General features: G+C 37.9%; 1 protein-coding gene across 2 annotated transcripts in view; it reads right to left on the reverse strand.

The window, feature by feature from the left end:
• Positions 1 to 21,661, reverse strand: part of AMPH (amphiphysin) — a 259,694-nt gene that overhangs the window by 49,075 nt on the left and 188,958 nt on the right. For both annotated transcript variants that reach the window (XM_017956768.3, XM_017956767.3), the window contains exon 12: positions 2,607 to 2,723. In XM_017956768.3, the coding sequence (XP_017812257.1) occupies positions 2,607 to 2,723 (117 nt within the window). The remainder of the gene's footprint in view (positions 1 to 2,606; positions 2,724 to 21,661) is intronic.

The raw sequence follows: 21,661 nt of genomic DNA on the forward strand, positions 1-21,661 counted from the left end.
AATTTTCTGTACATGGATCTAATATATGTTTTCTGATTATCTAGATGATTTGCATTTCATTGCTTCACAGCCCCTTAAGAATCAAAAATCATAAAAGCTAGTACATGTCTCTGCATCATGCACACATCACCAGTATTTTCTTTAAAAGGAAGGCAGGAAATGTGAAATGTCATGTTTATCAATCCTCAGGATCATGAAAGGATGCGTTAGTGTGCACAGATACTGCAGAGATCACAAGATGAGGTGTTCTGCTAGCAGCAAGAACATCACTCGAAAACATGGGGTCAGGTGATGAGTAAAGGAGGTCATTTTGAGTGAAGAGGAAAGAAACCAGGCAGACCTAACAGTGCTGTGCTTTTTTTGTCATTCAGTCAAGACTTTTGTTCTTAGCAAGAGAGGAGAGGTATGATCAAAGCTGGACTGTAGGACAACTATAGTGTAGTGACTCAGTTATGGCCACCAGGAGGCTAGAGGGTTTTATTACCCAGCCCTGAGGAAGAGCACAGGGACACACACAGCTCTCACTGTGATATATGTCCTTCAGAACTAAGATTTTGAAGATTAAACCAGGTCATTTTTGTTTAATTTTGAAGAATCTCTTAGTCATGAGGCCACACACAGTTTCATGATTTATGGATTAATGTAATCATGAATTAACATGAAAGAGGTTTCTCTCCTGATTCAAACTTGTAGACAGAAATGCTATGAAATCTTACCCACTAATCATTCCAGCATCCACTGCAGAAACTTTGCTTCTGCCACAAAAGAAGTGAAGCATGGGCCAGGCGTGGTGACTCACGCCTGTAATCCCAGCACTTTGGGAGGCCAAGGCAGGTGGACCATGAGGTCAGGAGATCGAGACCATCCTGGCAAACATGGTGAAACCCCATCTCTACTAAAAATACAAAAAATTAGCCAGGTGTGGTGGTGGACACCTGCAGTCCCTGCTACTCAGGAGGCTGAGGCAGGAGAATGACATGAACCCAAGAGGCAAAGCTTCCAGTGAGCCAAGATCGCACCGCTGCACTCCAGCCTGGGTGACAGAGTAAGACTCTGCCTCAAAAAAAACAAAAAACAAAAAACAAAAATAAACATGGAGAGTAAGGCAGAGAAAATCCCGTGAATTCTGCAGGCTGTCTATACAATGAGAGCTCTGAGAAGAAAGTATACTCAATTATATGTATATTCACTTTGTACTTTTCTTGGTCACCAAGGTGGAATCCTCAAACTTGCTGACAATACTTCTCAAAATATTGTTTTAGAGAACATTCCAATGAATATTAAGAAAAGTGTGGTTAACATAAATTTCTGTGGTCAAACAAATTTGGGAAACTCTAAGTTAAACAAACATAAACAGTTTTTTTAATTGCAGAACTTCTCAGTCTTTAGTATTCTCAGTCTTTAATATTCATAATGCACATCATGAATCTTCTAGAAGAGCGTTAATACAGGAGGCTTCCTGGAACATTCACCTAAGAGACCCATTTTCTTTTTTTGCAAAGCATCTTTAAGGCTAGTGTCTAGACTATTAATTTCCTACTTTATTAACACCTTAGACATTTATTGTTCATATTTTACAACAGGAATGCCTTTAGAAGTCCAATCACATTCTAGAATAAAGCATGGAATAGACATGATCCTTATTTATTGGGGTTCATATTGAGCTATTTATTCCCTAGTAGTTTACTGTGATATGCCAAGAAGGCTTCAAGACCAGGGAATCAAGCTAGGTCTCAATTCCTAGGGTGAATGTTACAATACTCTTTCACTAATTCATTTGAAGCATACTCTAGCAACTTTGGTTTTGCCTAAATTCAAATGTGGGGCTCCAACCATATGCAAAGTACTCATATAAACAGTTTCTATTTTGTCAAATTTTGAGTTAACTTCCTTCTATTAGCATAGAGAGCTGTAAACTAACTATATTTCAGAGGACCTACCCACAGGTCATTACGGCATCTACCACCAGTATCCTCTGACAGAAAATGTAACGACAGTAACTATCAGAAAGGAAGAAATGTGGAGAGGGAGGGAGTGGTGAGCAAAAAGGCTTGGGGAAGCAAGGCAACTCTCCATCAAACCATAATCATGATCACAGGAAGGGAGCTTCTTCAATGTGGAGGATGAACACAGCATCATCAAGTTCAGAACTATCAACTCTGAAAACGGCTTCTGCTGGGCCATGCTCTCATGGTCATTGCAAACACACCTTAACTTGCAAAGTATGAGGAAGGGAAGTAGAGAAAACAGCAAGAAGAGTAAACCCAAAGCCAAAAGAAAGAGCTTCCAGGGAAGCCATAAAATGTGTCCTATAAACCTGAACAGTTCTGAGTGCAAAGTGGACACTGGTAACAATTACTCTGGGAGAGAAAACAGGAATGTATGGTTTTGCCAGCTCTATGGGTAGAGAAAGCTGATGGCATGGGAGGCTTAGAATAACTGATATCGATAAGGTCTCCTTTCTACCCCTCTTTCCTATTAGGAAATATCTGTCAACCAAAAATAAAAATAGATAGTAGTCATGAAAGGTATAGGGATCATTGTTTACCACACTGAATTATTGAGGTTTATGAAATATCTCCAAATATCCAAAAAGGACCTGATACCTGAGACATGGGTGAGTGGGTCACTCCAGCAGAACCTGCAGGTGTCACCTCGGGCTTGAAAGGATCGAAGTCCAGATCCAGCAAAGTCTCCTCTTTCTTCACCTCAGGGACTTCGTTCTGTTAAAACAAACAACAAAACAAAACAAAACATGTATTAGCTTGAATCTGATAAGACCATGATATAGCCCATGTATACTCTCTCTAATATTATTATTGGGTATCCCCAAAACACACTTTTATAAGCATGGTGGCTCACCAATATGTGCCCAGTCACTCAGCTAAACACAGTGAGAAGGAAATAACTAACTCTGGCCAAGTATAACCTAAATTGCTCTGGAATGTGTTCCAGGCTCTAGCTCTTGTCCTTTGTCTAGTTCCAAGTCCAGTCAACAAAGAGAATGTTCCAAAGATGCATCCTAATGTAATAAGATGCAAGGAGTCTCTTCTGTCAGCTCAGAGAACTCAGATCAAGAAATTACAGATGACCCAATCGATAAAATGGGTCAAGATCTGGACTTACTACAGCAATACTGCTGATGTTATTCTGGGAAGCTAAAATTTTAAAAGGAAGGTGCCATTGTGTACTGCTGACCACATCCCAACTGCCTCATTCCCTCATTGGCACCCTATCCCTTGATTTAGTTATCATTTGATCCAGTCTTCATCTATAGTATTGTTAGTTTCAGTTGTGTATGTGTATGAGTGAGGGTGAACCGGAGGGAGAGAGGAGACAGCCATGCCTCCCAACATTTGCTGCAAAACGAGCTGCCATTAACAATATTTTTGAATTAGAAAGAAGGTAAGCCAAATAAGACACAGGACAAAAGTCCTGCTCTGATAATAAAAAAAATCTATAATACTAAGCATTATCATTTGTTCATTTATTTCTGATATCATAACACATGAAAACAATGTGGGCTTGAAATCGGCATAACCCAGGCTCAAGTTACACAGTAAAGGGCCAGGCTAAGACAAAGTCCCATAAATTATAACACAGAAAAGGGAGTTGGGGTCAGTTTTCATACAATTTAAATTATATGTGTTTAGCATTCAATATAAAATTCTTTAAAAAAAAAACTCTGTTGCCTAGAAATTGAAATGTCAAACCAATGGGTAAAGTATTACATAAAAACAGATTTTTGGAGACACATTTTTGAAGAACAGGAGTTATTTTAATTAATATTCATCACAGACATTAAAAACAGAAATGTATGAAAAGTGAGGACCAGACAAGTGGCTCACGCCTGTAATCCCACCACTTTGGGAGGCCAAGGTGGGCAGATCAGGAGGTCAAGAGATCGAGACCATCCTGGCTAACATGGTGAAACCCTGTCTCCAGTAAAAATGCAAAAAAAAAGAAAAGAAAAGAAAAAAGAAAAATTAGTTGGGCATGGTGGTGCATGCCTATAGTCCCAGCTACTTGGGAGGCTAAGGCAGGAGAATAGCTTGAACCTGGGAGGCAAATGTCGCAGTGAGCTGAGATCGCACCACTGCACTCTAGCATGGTGATGGACCGAGGCTCCATTCCCTCCCAAAAATAAAAAATAAATAAATAAAGAACAGCGAAGTGGTATAACCTAAATACTTTCCTTAGCATATCCGTACTCATTGCAGAAGAAAGCTGCTAATATATCATGCTATTAGCCTTGCGTTTTCTATTTTGCAGCATAGTAACTCCCCATATATAGTTTTTAAAAAATTTCACAAGGATAATGCCCTTCTGAGAGCTGCACTTTCTTCACTAATTACAATCACAAAACTATCAACCGATTTCCTATTCAAAATCTGCATAAGCTTTGTTTTTCCCCAACTTTTATGTTGGTACAAATTATATTTTTAAAATTTAGTAAATGTATTCTACTTGGAATATGATAGGCATTGTTTGAAGAACTTTACACATATGGACATTAGCTCAAGTTAACAACACACTTTGGTGCAGTCTAATGTTGACAACACTTTATTGCCTTTAAAGCATTTATCTTGCCATCTTCTCCAAACTGCATTGTACTTGCCTTTTCAAATATAATCCTTACAAAAAATTGAGGGAGATATGGCAGCAATTCCCCATTTGGGAGAATGAATAGAATTGGCTGAATGGTGATCTGTTGTCATGGCCCCCAGCTGCCATGCAGCAGAGGTAAGACTGCAGCTGGTGCCTCAGACTCCAAGGCCTGCCAGGCTGCTGCTGATGCCCCAGACCCAAGTTTCTCAATTAGGAACCCCAAGAATCTGCAGAGGAATCCTCAAAGTTCTGCAAGTTCTCCATAAAATTTTAGGTCATGTGACTATATTCATTATTTCCCTTTAAGCCGAATGAATCCCCTTAAGGAAGCTCAAATGGGAATTTAGAGATGAAGGATGAAATGAGGCATCAGACTATAATGGGCTATGCTCAGACTTTGATTGAGATCAATCTGTGTTTATACCCCAGTTTTACAACTTGCTAGCTGTCTCTCCCTGGCCAATTAATTGAGCTTCTTTGAGCCTTGGTTTCTTCGTGAATAAAATGGGATTAATAAGACCTAATAGGATTACCATGAGTAATAAAGATGATAAATGTATATGTACATAATAGCTAGGAAATACTCAAAATGGAAATGGAAGCTAATGTTATTGATTATCATTAGCAACAATGCATACATGTGATTATGGTTTGGCTCTGTGTCCCCACCCAAATATCATCTCAAATTGTAATCCCCATGTGTGAAGGGAGGGGACCTGGTGGGAGGTGACTGGATCATGGGGCTAGTTTTCCCGATGTTGTTCTCACAATAGTGAGTGAGTTCTTGTGAGAGTTGATGGTTTTAAAGTGTGGCACTTCCCCCCTTGCTGTGTCTCTCCTGCCACCATTTAAGATGTGCCTTGCTTCCCTTTCACCTTCTGCCATGATTGAAAGTTTCCGGACGCCTCCCCAGTCATGCGGAACTGTGAGTCAATTAAACCTTTTTTCTTTGTAAATGACCCAGTCTCAGGTGATTCTTTATAGCAGTGTGAAAATGGACTAATACAACATGTGAATACATAAAATTACTGTCATCAAATATCCATAATGCCAATTTGACTGCCTTCAAAATATGTAGCTGGTTTTTTCAGACTCAACTTCTACTTAGCTTTGCCCTCTTAATCTTGAGAATTATCCCTTAAATTACTCATGTCAAAGAATATTCTGGTAAAGCTACAAAAATAGCAAAAGGATTTTGCCTGTTTACGTAGTATTCTTTTTTTAAAAGGGCAAGAATGTACTCACAACTCTGTCACTACATGTTGAAACACAGTAAAGTATAATTTTCCTTAACAAGACAAATGAATCCTGTACACCTTCATCACAATTAGAGTACATATGGTATGGTCTCAACATTCTTAGCTTTTTAGGAACTTGATCATAAGTACTGCTTTACCATCAGAAAACTACAAGGGGTGACTTGGAATGTGCTCCTAAGAAAAGAGACCAGCTGTGGAAACCACAGTAGCGAAAAATCTTCCAATAGGAAAATATTGTCAATTGTAATAATCTGTGCTATGTTTCATGACGTGTCTTCTACTTGGGACATCTAAGTTTATTAGCAAGGTAGTGGACCTCTTCCAGTGCAGATGAGCAATTTGAGCATAATCTGTATGCCTAGCCTTGACACAGCTTCTTGATAGATGGATTTTACTTCCCCATCCCTTACGTGGGGTTGACCATATGTCATGCTTTAGCTAATGGATATTAGTTAATGTAATGCAAACCAAGGCTGGAAATATGCTTTCATAGTTGGTTGGTTGGTTTGCATTCCTGCCATTCACCATGAAAAGTACAGCCTTGCGTAGCTGCTAGTCCGAAAAGAATGAGACACATGCAGCACATGTGGGCCAATCATAATATAATTTTCTAATCAGTGTTAAAGACAAATTCATAAAAAGAACCAGAGAAAAGAAGACATTTCACTGACAGAGGAACAACATGAAGGTAGCAGTAGATTTCTCACCAGAAATAATGAAGCAAAAAGACAGTGAGGAAAGAACTAAGAAAAAGAAACTGTCAACTTAGAATTATATGCCTCTTGATAATACTTTTTAAAATAAAAATTCAATGAAGATTTTCAGACAAACAAAATCAGAAAGAATACATCACCATTATCTACACACTACAACTAATGTGAAAGATATCTTTCAGGCAAGGGAAAACGATAACAGAAATATGCATCTACACAAAGGAGGAGAACCAGAAATACTAACTGCCTAGGTAACTATATGTGAGATTTTATTATTTAAATCTTTTAAAAAGATAATTGGCTGCTTATACAAAAATCATAACAAAGTAATGTGAAGTTTATAATGTAGATAAAATAAAATCCATGAAAACAATTGCACAAAAACAGAAGTGGGGAAATGAGAGTATATTATTATTAGATTTTTATACTGTACCTTAAATGACTTTACATAATTGAAAGTTAGACTGTGATAAATTAAAATATATACTAAAACCCTAAAGTAACCACTAAAATGATAAAACAATGTTATAGCTAATAAGCAAATAAAGAAAATTAAAGATAATAATAAAAATGTTCAATTAATACAGAAGAAAGCAGAAAAGAAGGTTAAATGAGCAGGGAGAAAATGGAAAACAAGTGATCAATGTGCTAGAGTTAAACTTCATCATATGAATAATAACCTTAAATGAAAATGGTCTAAATCATGCAATTAAAAGGCAGAGATTATCTAATTATACAGAAAAGCAAGACCCAACTAGATACTGTCCAGAAGAAACTAATTTGAAATATGTAGACACAAATAGGTTCAAAGTAAAAGGACATAAAGGATACACCATGCCAATCTAACCAAAAAAAAAAGCTGTAATAATTACATTAACAATAAAAAAGTAGAGTTCAAATCAAAGAATATTATCATGGATAAAGAGGATCATTGCCTAAACATTTATGCACTCAATTACACAGCTTCAACATAAAGCAAAAACCAAGAGAGCTGTAAAAAAAAAAAAAAATTAAAAAGCACACACACTTTTATAGGAAAGACTTCAATGTTCCTCTTTCAATAATTGAAAGAACAAATGGAGAGAAAATGAGCAATGGTATAAAAGATTTAGATAACACTATGACTAAATTTGACCTAATTTATACTTATAACATTCTGTCCAATAACAGCAGAATATAAATTCTTTTCAAGTGTACATGGAAATGTAACATGATAAGCAGTATTCTAAGACATTAAATAGGTCTCAACTAATTCTTTTTTAAAGGCCCTATCTGTGATTTTATTTCTAAAAACAAACAAACAAATGAACAAATAAACAAAATGGAACCTCTTTCTTGCATAGACACCAGATACAATGCTAAAAAGTTCCCAGTATAACTTTATTATAAAGACATACGTGGGGGTTCCAAGATGGCCGAATAGGAACAGCTCCAGTCTACAGGTCCCAGCATGGGGACCACAGAAGACGGGTGATTTCTGCATTTCCAACTGAGGTACCAGGTTCATCTCACTGGTGCTTGTCGGACAGTGGGTGCAGCCAACCGAGCGTGAGCTGAAGCAGGGCGAGGCATCGCCTCACCTGGGAAGTGCAAGGGGTCAGGGAATTCCCTTTCCTAGCCAAGGGAAGCTGTGACAGATGGCACCTGGAAAATTAGGTCACTCCCAACCTAATACTGTGCTTTTCCAATGGTCTTAGCAAATGGCACAGCAGGAGATTATATCCCACGCCTGGCTCGGAGGGTCCCACGCCCATGGAGCCTCGCTCATTGCTAGGACAGCAGTCTGAGATCGAACTGCAAGGTGGCAGTGAGCCTGGGGGAGGGGTACCCACCATTGCTGAGGCTTGAGTAGGTAAACAAAGTGGTTGGGTAGCTGGAACTGGGTGGAACCCAACGCAGCTCAAGGAGGCCTGCCTGCCTCTGTAGACTCCACCTCTGGGGTCAGGGCATAGCCGAACAAAAGGCAGCAGAAACCTCTGCAGACTTAAATGTCCCTGTCTGACAGCTTTGAAGAGAGTAGTGGTTCTCCCAGCACAGAGTTTGAGATCTGAGAACAGACAGACTGCCTCCTCAAGTGGGTCTCTGACCCCTGAGTAGCCTAACTGGGAGGCACCCCACAGTAGGGGCAGACTGACACCTCACACGGCTGGGTACCCCTCTGAGATGAAGCTTCCAGAGGAACAATCAGGCAGCAACATTTGTTGTTCAGCAATATTTGCTGTTCTGCGGCCTCCACTGCTGATACCTAGGCAAACGGTCTGGAGTGGACCTCCAGCAAACTCCAACAGACCTGCAGCTGAGGGTCCTGACTGTTAGAAGGAAAACTAACAAACAGAAAGGACATCCACACCAAAACCCCATCTGTGCATCACCATTACCAAAGACCAAAGGTAGATAAAATCACAAAGATGGGGAAAAAACAGAACAGAAAAGCTGAAAATTCTAAAAATCAGAGTGCCTCTCCCCCTCCAAAGGAACACAGCTCCTCACCAGCAACGGAACAAAGCTGGACGGAGAATGACTTTGACGGGTTGACAGAAGAAGTTGTCAGATGTTCAAACTTCTCCGAGCTAAAGGAGGAAGTTGGAACTCACAGCAAGAAAAGCTAAAAACCTTGAAAAAAGATTAAACGAATGGCTAACTCAAATAACCAGTGTAGAGAAGTCCTTAAATGACCTGATGGAGCTGAAAACTGTGGCATGAGAACTACGTGATGAATGCACAAGCTTCAGTAGCCAATTCGATCAAGTGGAAGAAAGGGTATCAGTGATTGAAGCTCAAGTGAATGAAATGAAGTGAGAAGAGAAGTTTAGAAAAAAGAGTAAAAAGAAACGAACAAAGCCTCCAAGAAATATGGGACTATGTGAAAAGACCAAATCTATGTCTGATTGGTGTACCTGAAAGTGACAGGGAGAATGGAACCAAGTTGGAAAACACTCTGCAGGATATTATCCAGGAGAACTTGCCCGACACAGCAAGGCAGGCAAACATTCAAATTCAGGAAACACAGAGAACACCACAAACATACTCCTCGAGAAGAGCAACTCCAAGACACATAATTGTCAGATTCACCAAAGTTGAAATGAAGGGAAAAATGTTAAGGACAGCCAGAGAGAAAGGTCAGGTTACTCACAAAGGGAAGCCCATCAGACTAATAGCAGATCTCTCGGGATAAACTCTACAAGCCAGAAGAGAGTGGGGGACAATATTCAACATTCTTAAAGAAAAGAACTTTCAACCCAGAATTTCATATCCAGCCAAACTAAGCTTCATAAGTGAAGGAGAAATAAAATCCTCTACAGACAAGCAAATGCTGAGAGATTCTGTCACCACTAGGCTGCCCTACAAGAGCTCCTGAAGGAAGCACTAAACATGGAAAGGAACAACTGGTACCAGCCACTGCAAAAACATGCCAAATTGTAATGACCATCAATGCTAGGAAGAAACTGCATCAACTATTGAGGAAAATGACCAGCTAACATCATAATGACAGGATCAAATTCACACATAACAATATTAACCTTAAATATAAATGGGCTGAATGCTCCAACTAAAAGACAGACTGGCAAATTGGATAAAGAGTCCAGACCCATCAGTGTGCTGTATTCAGGAGACCCATCTCACATGCAGAGACACATATAGGCTCAAAATAAAGGGATGGAGGAAGATCTGCCAAGCAAATGAAAAACAAAAAACAGTAGGGGTTGCAATCCTAGTCTCTGATAAAACAGACTTTAAACCAACTAAGATCAAAAGAGACAAAGAAGGCCATTACATAGTGGTAAAGGGATCAATTCAACAACAAGAGCTAACTATCCTAAATATATATGCACCAAATCAGGAGTGCCCAGATTCATAAAGCGAGTCCTTAGAGACCTACAAAGAGACTTAGACCTCCACACAACTATAATGGGAGACTATAACACCCCACTGTCAACATTAAACAGATCAATGAGACAAAAAGTTAACAAGGATATCCAGGAATTGAACTCAGTTCTGCACCAAGCAGACCTAATAGACATCTACAGAACTCTCCACCCCAAATCAACAGAATATACGTTCTTCTCAACACCACATCGCACTTATTCCAAAACTGACCAAATAGTTGGAAGTAAAAAACTCCTCAGCAAATGTAAAAGAACAGAAATTAAAACAAACTGTCTCTCAGATCACAGCACAATCAAAGTAGAACTCAGGATTAAGAAACTCACTCAAAACCACTCAACTACATGGAATCTGAACAACCTGCTCCTGAACGACTACTGGGTACATAACGAAATGAAGGCAGAAATAAAGATGTTCTTTGAAAGCAATGAGAACAAAGACATGACATACCAGAATCTCTAGGACACATTTAAAGCAATGTGTAGAGGGAAATTTATAGCACTAAATGCCCACAGGAGAAAGCAGGAAAGATCTAAAATTGACACCCTAACATCACAATTAAAAGAACTAGAGAAGTTAGAGTGAACACATTCAAAAGCTAGCAGAAGGCAAGAAATAACTTAAGATCAGAGCAGAACTGAAAGAGATAGAGACACAAAAAACTGTTCAAAAAATCAGTGAATCCAGGAGCTGGTTTTTTGAAAAGATCAACAAAATTGATAGACCACTAGCAAGACTAATAAAGAAGAAAACAGAGAAGAATCAAATAGATGCAATAAGAAATGATAAAGGGGATATCACCACCAATCCCACAGAAATACAAATCACCATCAGAGAATACTATAAACACCTCTATGCAAATAAACTAGAAAATCTAGAAGAAGTGAATAAATTCCTGGACACATACACCTTCCCAAGACTAAACCAGGAAGAAGTTGAACCCCTGAGTAGACCAATAACAGGCTCTGAAATTGAGGCAATAATTAATAGCCTACCAACCAAAAAAAGTCCAGGACCAGATGGATTCACAGCCGAATTCTACCAGAGGTACAAGGAGCAGCTGGTACCATTCCTTCTGAAATTATTCCAATCAATAAAAAAAGAGGGAATCCTCCCTAACTCATTTTATGAGGCCAGCATCATTCTGATACTAAAGCCTAGCAGAGACACAACAAAAAAAGAGAATTTTAGATCAATATCCCTGATGAACACCAATGCAAAAATCCTCAATAAAATACTGGCAAACCGGATTCAGCAACACATCAAAAAGCTTATCCGCCATGATCAAGTGGGCTTCATCCCTGGGATGCAAGGCTGGTTCAACATTCGCAAATCAATAAACGTAATCCAGCATATAAACAGAACCAAAGACAAAAACCACATGATTATCTCAATAGATGCAGAAAAGGTCTTTGACAAAATTCAACAGCCCTTCATGCTAAAAACTCTCAATAAATTAGGTATTGATGGGATGTATCTCAAAATAATAAGAGCTATTTATGACAAACCCACAGCCAATATCATACTGAATAGGCAAAAACTGGAAGTATTCCCTTTGAAAACTGGCACAAGACAGGGATGTCCTCTCTCACCACTCCTATTCAATATAGTGTTGGAAGTTCTGGCCAGGGCAATCAGGCAGGAGAAAGAAATAAAGGGCATTCAATTAGGAAAAGAGGAAGTCAAATTGTCCCTGTTTGCAGATGACATGATTGTATATTTAGAAAACCCCATTGTCTCAGCCCAAAATTTCCTTAAGCTGATAAGCAACTTCAGCAAAGTCTCAGGATACAAAATCAATGTGCAAAAATCACAAACATTCTTATACACCAATAACAGACAAACAGAGAGCTAAATCATGAGTGAACTCCCATTCACAATTGCTTCAAAGAGAATAAAATACCTAGGAATCCAGCTTACAGGGGATGTGAAGGACCTCTTCAAGGAGAACTACAAACCACTGCTCAACAAAATAAAAGAGGACACAAACAAATGGAAGAACATACCATGCTCATGGATAGGAAGAATCAATATCATGAAAATGGCCATACTGCCCAAGGTAATTTATAGATTCAATGCCATCCTCATCAAGCTACCAATGACTTTCTTCACAGAATTGGAAAAAACTACTTTAAAGTCCACATGGAACCAAAAAAGAGCCCACATTGCCAAGTCTATCCTAAGCAAAAAGAACAAAGCTGGAGGCATCATGCTACCTGACTTCAAACTACACTACAAGGCTACAGTAACCAAAACAGCATGGTACTGGTACCAAAACAGAGATATAGACCAATGGAACAGAACAGAGCCCTCAGAAATAATGCCACACATCTATAACAATCTGATCTTTGACACACCTGACAAAAACAAGAAATGGGGAAAAGATTCCCTATTTAATAAATGGTGCTGTGAAAACTGGCTAGCCATATGTAGAAAGCTGAAACTGCATCCTTTCCTTACACCTTATACAAAAATTAATTCAAGATGGATTAAAGACTTAAATGTTAGACCTAAAACCGTAAAAACCCTAGAAGAAAACCTACACAATACCATTCAGGACATGGGCATGGGCAAGGACCATGTCTAAAACACCAAAAGCAATGGCAACAAAAGCCAAAATTGACAAATGGGATCTAATTAAACTAAAGAGCTTCTGCATGGCAAAAGAAACTACCATCAGAGTGAACAGGCAACCTACAGAATGGGAGAAAATTTTTGCTATCCACTCATCTGACAAGGGGCTAATATCCAGAATCTACAAAGAACTCAAACAAATTTACAGGAAAAAACCAAACAATCCCATCAAAAAGTGGGCAAAGGATATGAACAGACACTTCTTCTCAAAAGAAGACATTCATGCAGCCAACAGACACATGAAAAAATGCTCATCATCACTGGCCATCAGAGAAATGCAAATCAAAACCACAATGAGATACCATCTCATACCAGTTAAAATGGCGATCATTAAAAAGTCAGGAAACAACAGGTGCTGGAGAGGATGTGGAGAAATAGGAACACTTTTACACTGTTGGTGGGACTGTAAACTGGTTCAGCCATTGTGGAAGACAGTGTGGCGATTCCTCAAGGATCTAGAACTAGAAATACCATTTGACCCAGCCATCTCATTACTGGGTATATACTCAAAGGATTATAAATCATGCTGCTATAAAGACACATGAACTGTATGTTTATTGTGGCACTATTCACAATAGCAAAGACTTGGAACCAACCCAAATGTCCATCAATGATAGACTGGATGAAGAAAATGTGGCACATATACACCATGGAATACTATGCAGCCATAAAAAAGGACGAGTTCATGTCCTTTGTAGGGACATGGATGAAGCTGGAAACCATCATTCTCAGCAAACTATTGCTAGGACAAAAAACCAAACACTGCATGTTCTCACTCATAGGTGGGAACTGAACAATGAGATCACTTCGACACAGGAAGGGAAACATCACACACTGGGGCCTGTCGTGGGGTTGGGGAATGGGGGAGGGATAGCATTAGGAGATACACCTAATGTAAATGACAAGTTAATGGGTACAGTACACCAACATGGCACATGTATGCATATGCAACAAACCTGCACGTTGTGCACATGTACCCTAGAACTTAAAGTATAATAATAATAAAAAAGACACATGCATGTGTGTGTTCATTGAAGCAATATTCACAACATCAAAGACATGGAATCAACCTAACTACCTATCAATGAAAGCCTGGGTAAAGTAAACGTGATACACACACACACACGCGCACGCACACACACCATGGAATACTGTGCAGCCATAAAAAGAATGAGATCATGTCCTTTGCAGGGACATGGATGGAGTTGGAAGTCTTTATCCTTAGCAAACTAACACAAGAACAGAAAACCAAATACCACGTGTTCTCACAAGTGAGAGCTAAAGGTTGAGAAAACATGGACACATAGAGGGAAACAACACACACTGGGGCCTATTGGAAGTGGAAGGCAGGAGGAGGGAGAGGATCAGAAAAAATAGCTAATGGGTACTAGGCTTAATACCTGGGTGAGGAAATGATCTGTACAACAAGGCCCATGACACAAGTTTATCTTATGTAACAAACCTGCACTTACACCCATGAACTTGAAATAAAAGTTTAATAAAAACTTGCCCTTTTCCAGAGCACAGCATGAAGGTGGCTGCCATATGCATACTCAGTCCACTCTTGTCCTAGTGGCCTCATCAAGTGAGATGCAGCCTTCTTCCTCTCCCTGGCAGTCTATCTTCTGTTTTAAGACCCCATGTGTCCCACGTGGAAAAAACTGTCACTGAATCACTTCTGCCTTCAACTAATTTAAAAACATTCAAGTCACACGAAGTATGGTCTCTGACTCCACTGGAATTAAATTGGAAATCGTTAACAGAATGGTCTCTAGAAAATCCACAACTATTTTAATCATCCAGAATGATCTCTGCAAAATCCACAAATAATACTCTTCTAAATAACCCATTAAGTCAAAAAAGAAATCAAAGTGGAAATTAGAAACCTGAATGGAAATGAAAACAAAATATCAAAATATATGGGATGCTACTAAAGCAGTACTTATGGGAAAATTTATAGCACTAAACTCCAATATAAGAAAACAAAAAAGGTCTGAAATCATTAACCTCACCTTCTTTTTACCCTAAATACTAGAAAAAAATATAAACAGAGCAATAAAACCCAAAGTAGAAACTGGAAATTATACAGATTAGAGTGGAAATGAATGAAACAGAAAACAAAAGATAAAGTGAGAACAAGAAAAAGAGAGAATCAATAAGACCAAGGGCTAGTTATTTGAGAAGATCAATAAAATTAATGAACATTTAGCCAGTCTAATTGGGATAAAAAAGAGAGAGAGTGAACAAGAATGTATATTACCAATATTAGGAATGAGATAGGGGAGCATCATCATAGATATTAGAGATATTAAAAAATAATAATAAGGAAATATGATGAACCACTTTATTCCAAATACATTTGACAATTTAGATAGAATGGACAGATTCCGTGAGAAACACAAACTACAAATACAAAGATCTCACGCAAGAAAAATAGATACCCTGAACTGCTCTATATCTATCATATAGAAATATATCAAAACAAAAGAAAACACAACAAAACAGAGCCCAGATGAGTTCTCTGATGAATTCTATCAAACCTTTAGGCAACAAATAATACCAACACAAATTTAACCAGCACACTGAAGGGGAGCAATTGATTTTCAGTTCAATTCATTCAATACCATTACCCTGGTAATAAATCATAAAAACCCTTTTCTTAAAAAAAAAACTTATAAACTAATATTCCCCAATAACAGGAATCTAAAAATTCTAGACCAAGCTTTAGCAAGCAGACTAAAAGATATATAGATTAAAAGGATAACAAACCATCACCAAATGGGGTTCATCCTAGGACTTCATGGTTGGTTTACCATTGGAAAACCAATAAGTATAATTCACCATATTAACAAACTATAAAGAAAACTCATATGATCATCTTAAGAGATGCAGCAGAGCATTTGAGAAAATCCACATTAATTCCTGTTTAAAACTTTCTAAGCAGGAATAAAAGGCTGCTTCCTCAATCTGATAAAAGCCAGCTAATGAAACCTACAAGTAACAAACACTGTGTTCAAAAGTGAAATACTAAATGTTCTTCCTCTAAGATCAAGACAAGGATGACTGCTTTACTACTTTTACTCAATATTTTTCTGGTGGTACAAGAATGAAATAAGGCAGGAAAAAGAAATAAAAGGCACCTAGACTGCAAAGAGAAAAGTAAACTTTCTTTATCCATAAAAGATATAATATATATAGAAAAATCCAATGAAATCTACAGAAAAGCTATCGAAACTAATAATTCAGTTTACCAAAACTGCAGATACAGCATCAATATACAAAAATCAGTTGTACTTACAGACAATAGTGTGAACATCCAGAAAAAAACAAATTTAAAAACATGATTTATAATAACAATAAAAATATAAAATACTTAGGGATAAATCCAACAAAAGATGTGTATTGTCTGTACATTGCAAACTGTAAAACATGGCAGAGAGAAGTTAGAGAAGATCATTAATAAAGGGAGACATAGATTGTGTCTATGCATCAGATGACTCAGATATCATTGATCTATAGACTCAGTACAACATGATTTAATATCTATACTGCTTTGAGTAGTACCCCCCGCCCAAATTTCATGCCTATCTGGCACCTGTAAGTGTGTCCTTAATTGACAACAGGGTCTGAACCAATATAATAAAATAAAGATGAGGTCATACTGATTAGAGTGGGTCCTAATCCAGTGACTGGTGGCCCTGTAAGAAGAGGAAAATTTGGATATGTAGACGCAAGAAGAATGCCATGTGAAGACACAGAGCACACAGACACACAGGGAAAATGCCATGTGATGACCAAGGTGCATACTGGAGTGATGCATCTGCAAGCCAAAGAACCCCAAGGACTTTCAGCAACCACCGGCAGCTAGGAGAGAAGAAAGGATTGATCCTCCCCTAGAGCCTTCAGAGACAGCATGTCCCCACTGACACCTTGATCTCAGACATCTAGCCGCCAAAACTGTTAGAGAACATTTTTTTTTTCGGGGGTGGGGGGGTTTTGTATTTAAGCCATTCATTTGTGGTACAGCAGCCCAGGAAATAATGCAGTATCAACTTACAGTTGATTCTGAAGTTCATATGGAAATTCAACGTACCTAGAATAGCCAAAACAACTCTGAAAAAGAACAAAGTTGAAAGACTAACCCTACTGACCCTGATTTCAAGATATTACAAAATGACAATAATCAACTTAGCATGCAACTGGCACAAAGGCAGGCAAAAAGATCAATGGATAATCATATAGTCCAGAAATATAGCTCTCTCTATATATATATGATAAATAGATAGATATTAGTTGTCTAATTTTCCACAAAGGTACGACTAATTTTCCACAAAGGTACAAAGGCAACTCAGTAGAGTAAGAGTACTTTTCAACAATGGAATATTCATTTCTAAAGAAATAAATTCCAACACATACTTTGTATCACATAAAATAATTAACTCCAAATTAGTCACAGGCCTAAATGTAACACCTGAAGATAAAACTTCTAAAAATTATTAAGAGAAAACCTTGCAATTTTTATCTTGGGTTAGGCAAATACCTTTTAGACGTTAAATGAAATATATAATCCATTAAAAATGGATAAATTGGATTTCATCAAAATAAAAATGTTCTACTGTTCAAATGACACCGCCAAGAAATTGAAAAGAAAGCCACATATTGGAAGAAAGTATTTGCAAATCTTATCTAATGAGGGACTTGTATACAGAATGGATAAAGAGGTCCCAAAACTCAATTAAAAAATAAATACACAAGCAAAAGTTTTTAACAGGCACTTCACCAAAGAAGATAAATGGATGTTAAATAAGTACATGAAAACTTAACACCACTAGTCATTTGGGAAATGCAAATTAAATCAAAATGAAATACCACTATCACTTACTAGAATAGCTAAAATTAAAAATACTGACTGATATGGTTTGGATTTGTGTCCCCTCTCAACTCTCATGTCAACTTGTTATCCCAGTGTTAGAGGTAGGGCCTGGTGGGAGGTGACTGGATCATGGGGGCGGAGTTTTCATGAATAGTTTAGCACCATCCCCCTTGGTACTGTATAGTGAGTGTCAAGAGATCTGGTTGTTTAAAAGTGTGTTATGTCTCCCTCCTCTCTCTTCCTCCTGCTCCTGCCTTGTGAGACAGCTGCTCCTGCTTTGCCTTCGCCATGAATAAAAGCTCCCTGAGGCCTCCCCAGAAGCAAATGCTGCCATGCTTCATGTAAAGCCTGCAGAACCATAAGCCAATTAAATCTCTTTTCTTTATAAATTGCCCAGTCTCGGGTATTTCTTTATACCATGTGAGAATGGCCTAATACACTAACCATGCCAACAGTTGGCAAAAATGTGGAAGAACGAGAACTCTTATGCAATGTTGATGAAAATATAAAATGGTACAAACACTTCCGAAAATCTGTCAATTTTTTTAAAAAGTTAAATTTATTCCTAACGTATGATCTAGCTAGTTTATCCCTAGGTATTCACCCAAGAGAAATGAAAGCATGCATACACACAAAGATTTGTATACAAGTGCTTATGGTGCCTTTATTTATAATAGTCAGAAATTGGAAACAACTCAAATATCCATCAGAGGGAAAGATAAATTGTGATATATCCATACAATGGAATACTACTCAATAAGAAGGAATGAGCTACTGATATGTGCAACAACATGAATTAATTTCATAATTCAAAAAGTATTTTTTTAATTCTGTATGATTCCATTTATATAAAATTCTAGAAAATGCAAACTAATGTATAGCAACAGAAAGATGAGTGTTTGCCTAGAGATGCTGGTGCCCATGGGGAGGAGCAACAGAAATTAAAAAGTGGCTCAGAAAACTTCTTGGGGTGACATATATTCATTATCTTGATTCTGGTAATGGTTTAATGGCATATACATATGTGCAAACTCATCAAATATGTGCATATATAAATATGTACAGTTTATTGTGGATAAATCATACATCAATAAAGCTTACTAATAACATTAAAAAGAATCTAATAGTGGGAGATGGGTTAAACCTACATTCTCTTAACACAGTGCTCTGCTGCTATTTAAAATAGTAAATACTAAATTGACATGGAAATACTTTTGTTATATTTGTACTAAAAAATCATAAATTAAAAAATTGACATAGAATGATCACATTTCCAAAAATACACATTTCAGTTACTTTTTTTTTGTTTTGTCTTTTGAGATGGAGTTTCACTCTTGTTGCCCAGGCTGGAGTGCAATGGCGTGATCTTGGCTCACCGCAACCTCCGCCTCCTGGGTTCAAGTGATTCTCCTGCCTAAGCCTCCCAAGTAGCTTGGATTACAGGCATACACCACCATGCCCAGCCAATTTTGTAGTTTTAGTAGAGACAGAATTTCTCCATGTTGGCCAGGCTGGTCTTGAACTCCTGACCTCAGGTGAGCCACCCACCTTGGCCTCCCAAAGAGATGGGATTACTGCACCTGGCCACATTTCAGTTACTATTTAAATGGAAAAAAGTGGCATTTTACACACAAAATTAGTAAAAGTGAGTTTTCCTGGGGAATAGACTTTTACTTTTGAAGTTTTACTTTTGCTTCTCTGTAATTTACTATTTTTTTTACATTAACTATGCATCCTTTTGGGCATTATTTTTATAAGCCTATCAGGTAAAAGAGATTTCAATATATAACTATAGCCATAAAACATTTAATAGTGATACATCTGTATCTAGTTTGCAATTATTTGATTGACCCAGAAATCTAGCCTCCAGAGCAAACACACAACACATTTTCTGAGGATCTTAACCTTTAGAATTTGAATAAAATGTATAAAATCTGTAAATACCTCAAAAAAACCATTTAGAAGTAAAACACATGGTCTCTAAACCATCCTCATGGCTGCATGCAGAGAAACAGACAGAGAAACACACACACACACACACACACACCCCCATACACAAAATTTCTTTAATCAACACAGTATTATAGTAAGCCAGATTACCATGAGGGCATAGATTTTCATCTTTTCATCTTCTAGAGATTTTCATCTTTTATTCTTTCATTAAACATATTTTGAAAACCTTTACTATATCCTAGGTATTGTGCTGGACACTTGTAACTTCCCAATGAGGCAAAAGAGGCGGAGTAGGAAGCTTAAGGCAGAGAGGTGAAATAAAATCTTTAGGAACAAGGCCAGTCAGAAGTTATCTTTTATGTAATAGAAATACTTTTCATGTAAAAGTCACAATTTACAATTTCTAACAGTGAGTAAAGTTTTAGCATTTCATCCATAATTACAATGAAGCAGTGGCCTAGGAAAGTTTACCTTCGTGGTTAGAAGCCTATAACAGGATTGCTCCAGATTGGTACATTACAGTTAACATGAGTCATATAGCACATGGACAGGGTTCAAGTGCTTTATATTGCAGTCTTAGAATGGAAAATCTTTCAGTCATTTAAAATGAGGTTGCCAAGTATTTGTTCCACAGAGTTTATTGTAGTATACTAGTCCTTCCTTATTTGCAGGAGATATGTTCCAAGACCCCCAGGGGATGCCTGAAACCACAAATGGTACAGATAGTACTGAACCCTATACACACTATGTTTTTTCCTATACATACATACCTATGATAAAGTTGAAGTTATCAATTAGGCAGAGTAAGAGATTGACAACAATAGCTAATAGTAAAATAGGACAATGATAACAATATACTGTAATAAAGGTGAATGTAGTGTGAATGTGAATATAGTCTCTCGCTCTGTCTCTCCAAATATCTTACCGTTATGTAGTATTTTTGGATCACGGTTAACCATGGGTAACTGAAACCACGGAAAGTGAAACTGTGGATAAGGGAGGACTGCTGTACAGAGAATTAAAAGGACAATATAATGCAGATCGCTTTACTCACAATCTGGACCTATAGATTGCTCTCTCACATTTGCTTTATGTGCATACCTATATTTACATAATCCTGAAATGCTCTAGGAATGAGTTGACACACAATAAACTAGACCTTCCAGGAAACTGTTTTCCTACTTTGTTTTGTTTTGACTTCGTTTTTTATCAGAACAAGTCGGTAGGTTGCAAAATCATTCTTAGTGTAGCATGTGGGTTTTGTTCATTGTTTTTACGTATATTATGACTAATAGTATAAAAGCTGACAGTCAAGAGAACAGAGTCAGCAAGGAAGAGGGATAGGGCCTGTGCTTACAATAAGGTTCTGCTATGACTAGTGGAAAGACAGATGGCTAAACTGGTTGAGTGAAGGCCCTCCTACCACTACATCATGGTATTTACCAATAATGTCACTGATGTGTAGCAACCTGAAGAACTTTGCTAATATCAAAACCCAGACAAGTTCTAGAGAACCTGCATTCTGGACACTAAGGATAGAAAGAATGATATCGATTTGTTCATTTACTGAATGCCTGGTACTGCTCTCTTTTGGGTGCTTACAATGCGGTTACACACAGCCTACAGCATTCTGCTTTCCACTTCTGCACTAGGAGAGGCATGGTTCAGCAGAAAGACGACAGGTTTGCTCTTCTAGAAAGTAGGACTAATGACGTGTAAATCACAGGATTGATGTC

Source organism: Papio anubis, chromosome 4 (genome assembly GCF_008728515.1).
Source record: "Papio anubis isolate 15944 chromosome 4, Panubis1.0, whole genome shotgun sequence".
NCBI classification, from domain to species: domain Eukaryota; kingdom Metazoa; phylum Chordata; class Mammalia; order Primates; family Cercopithecidae; genus Papio; species Papio anubis.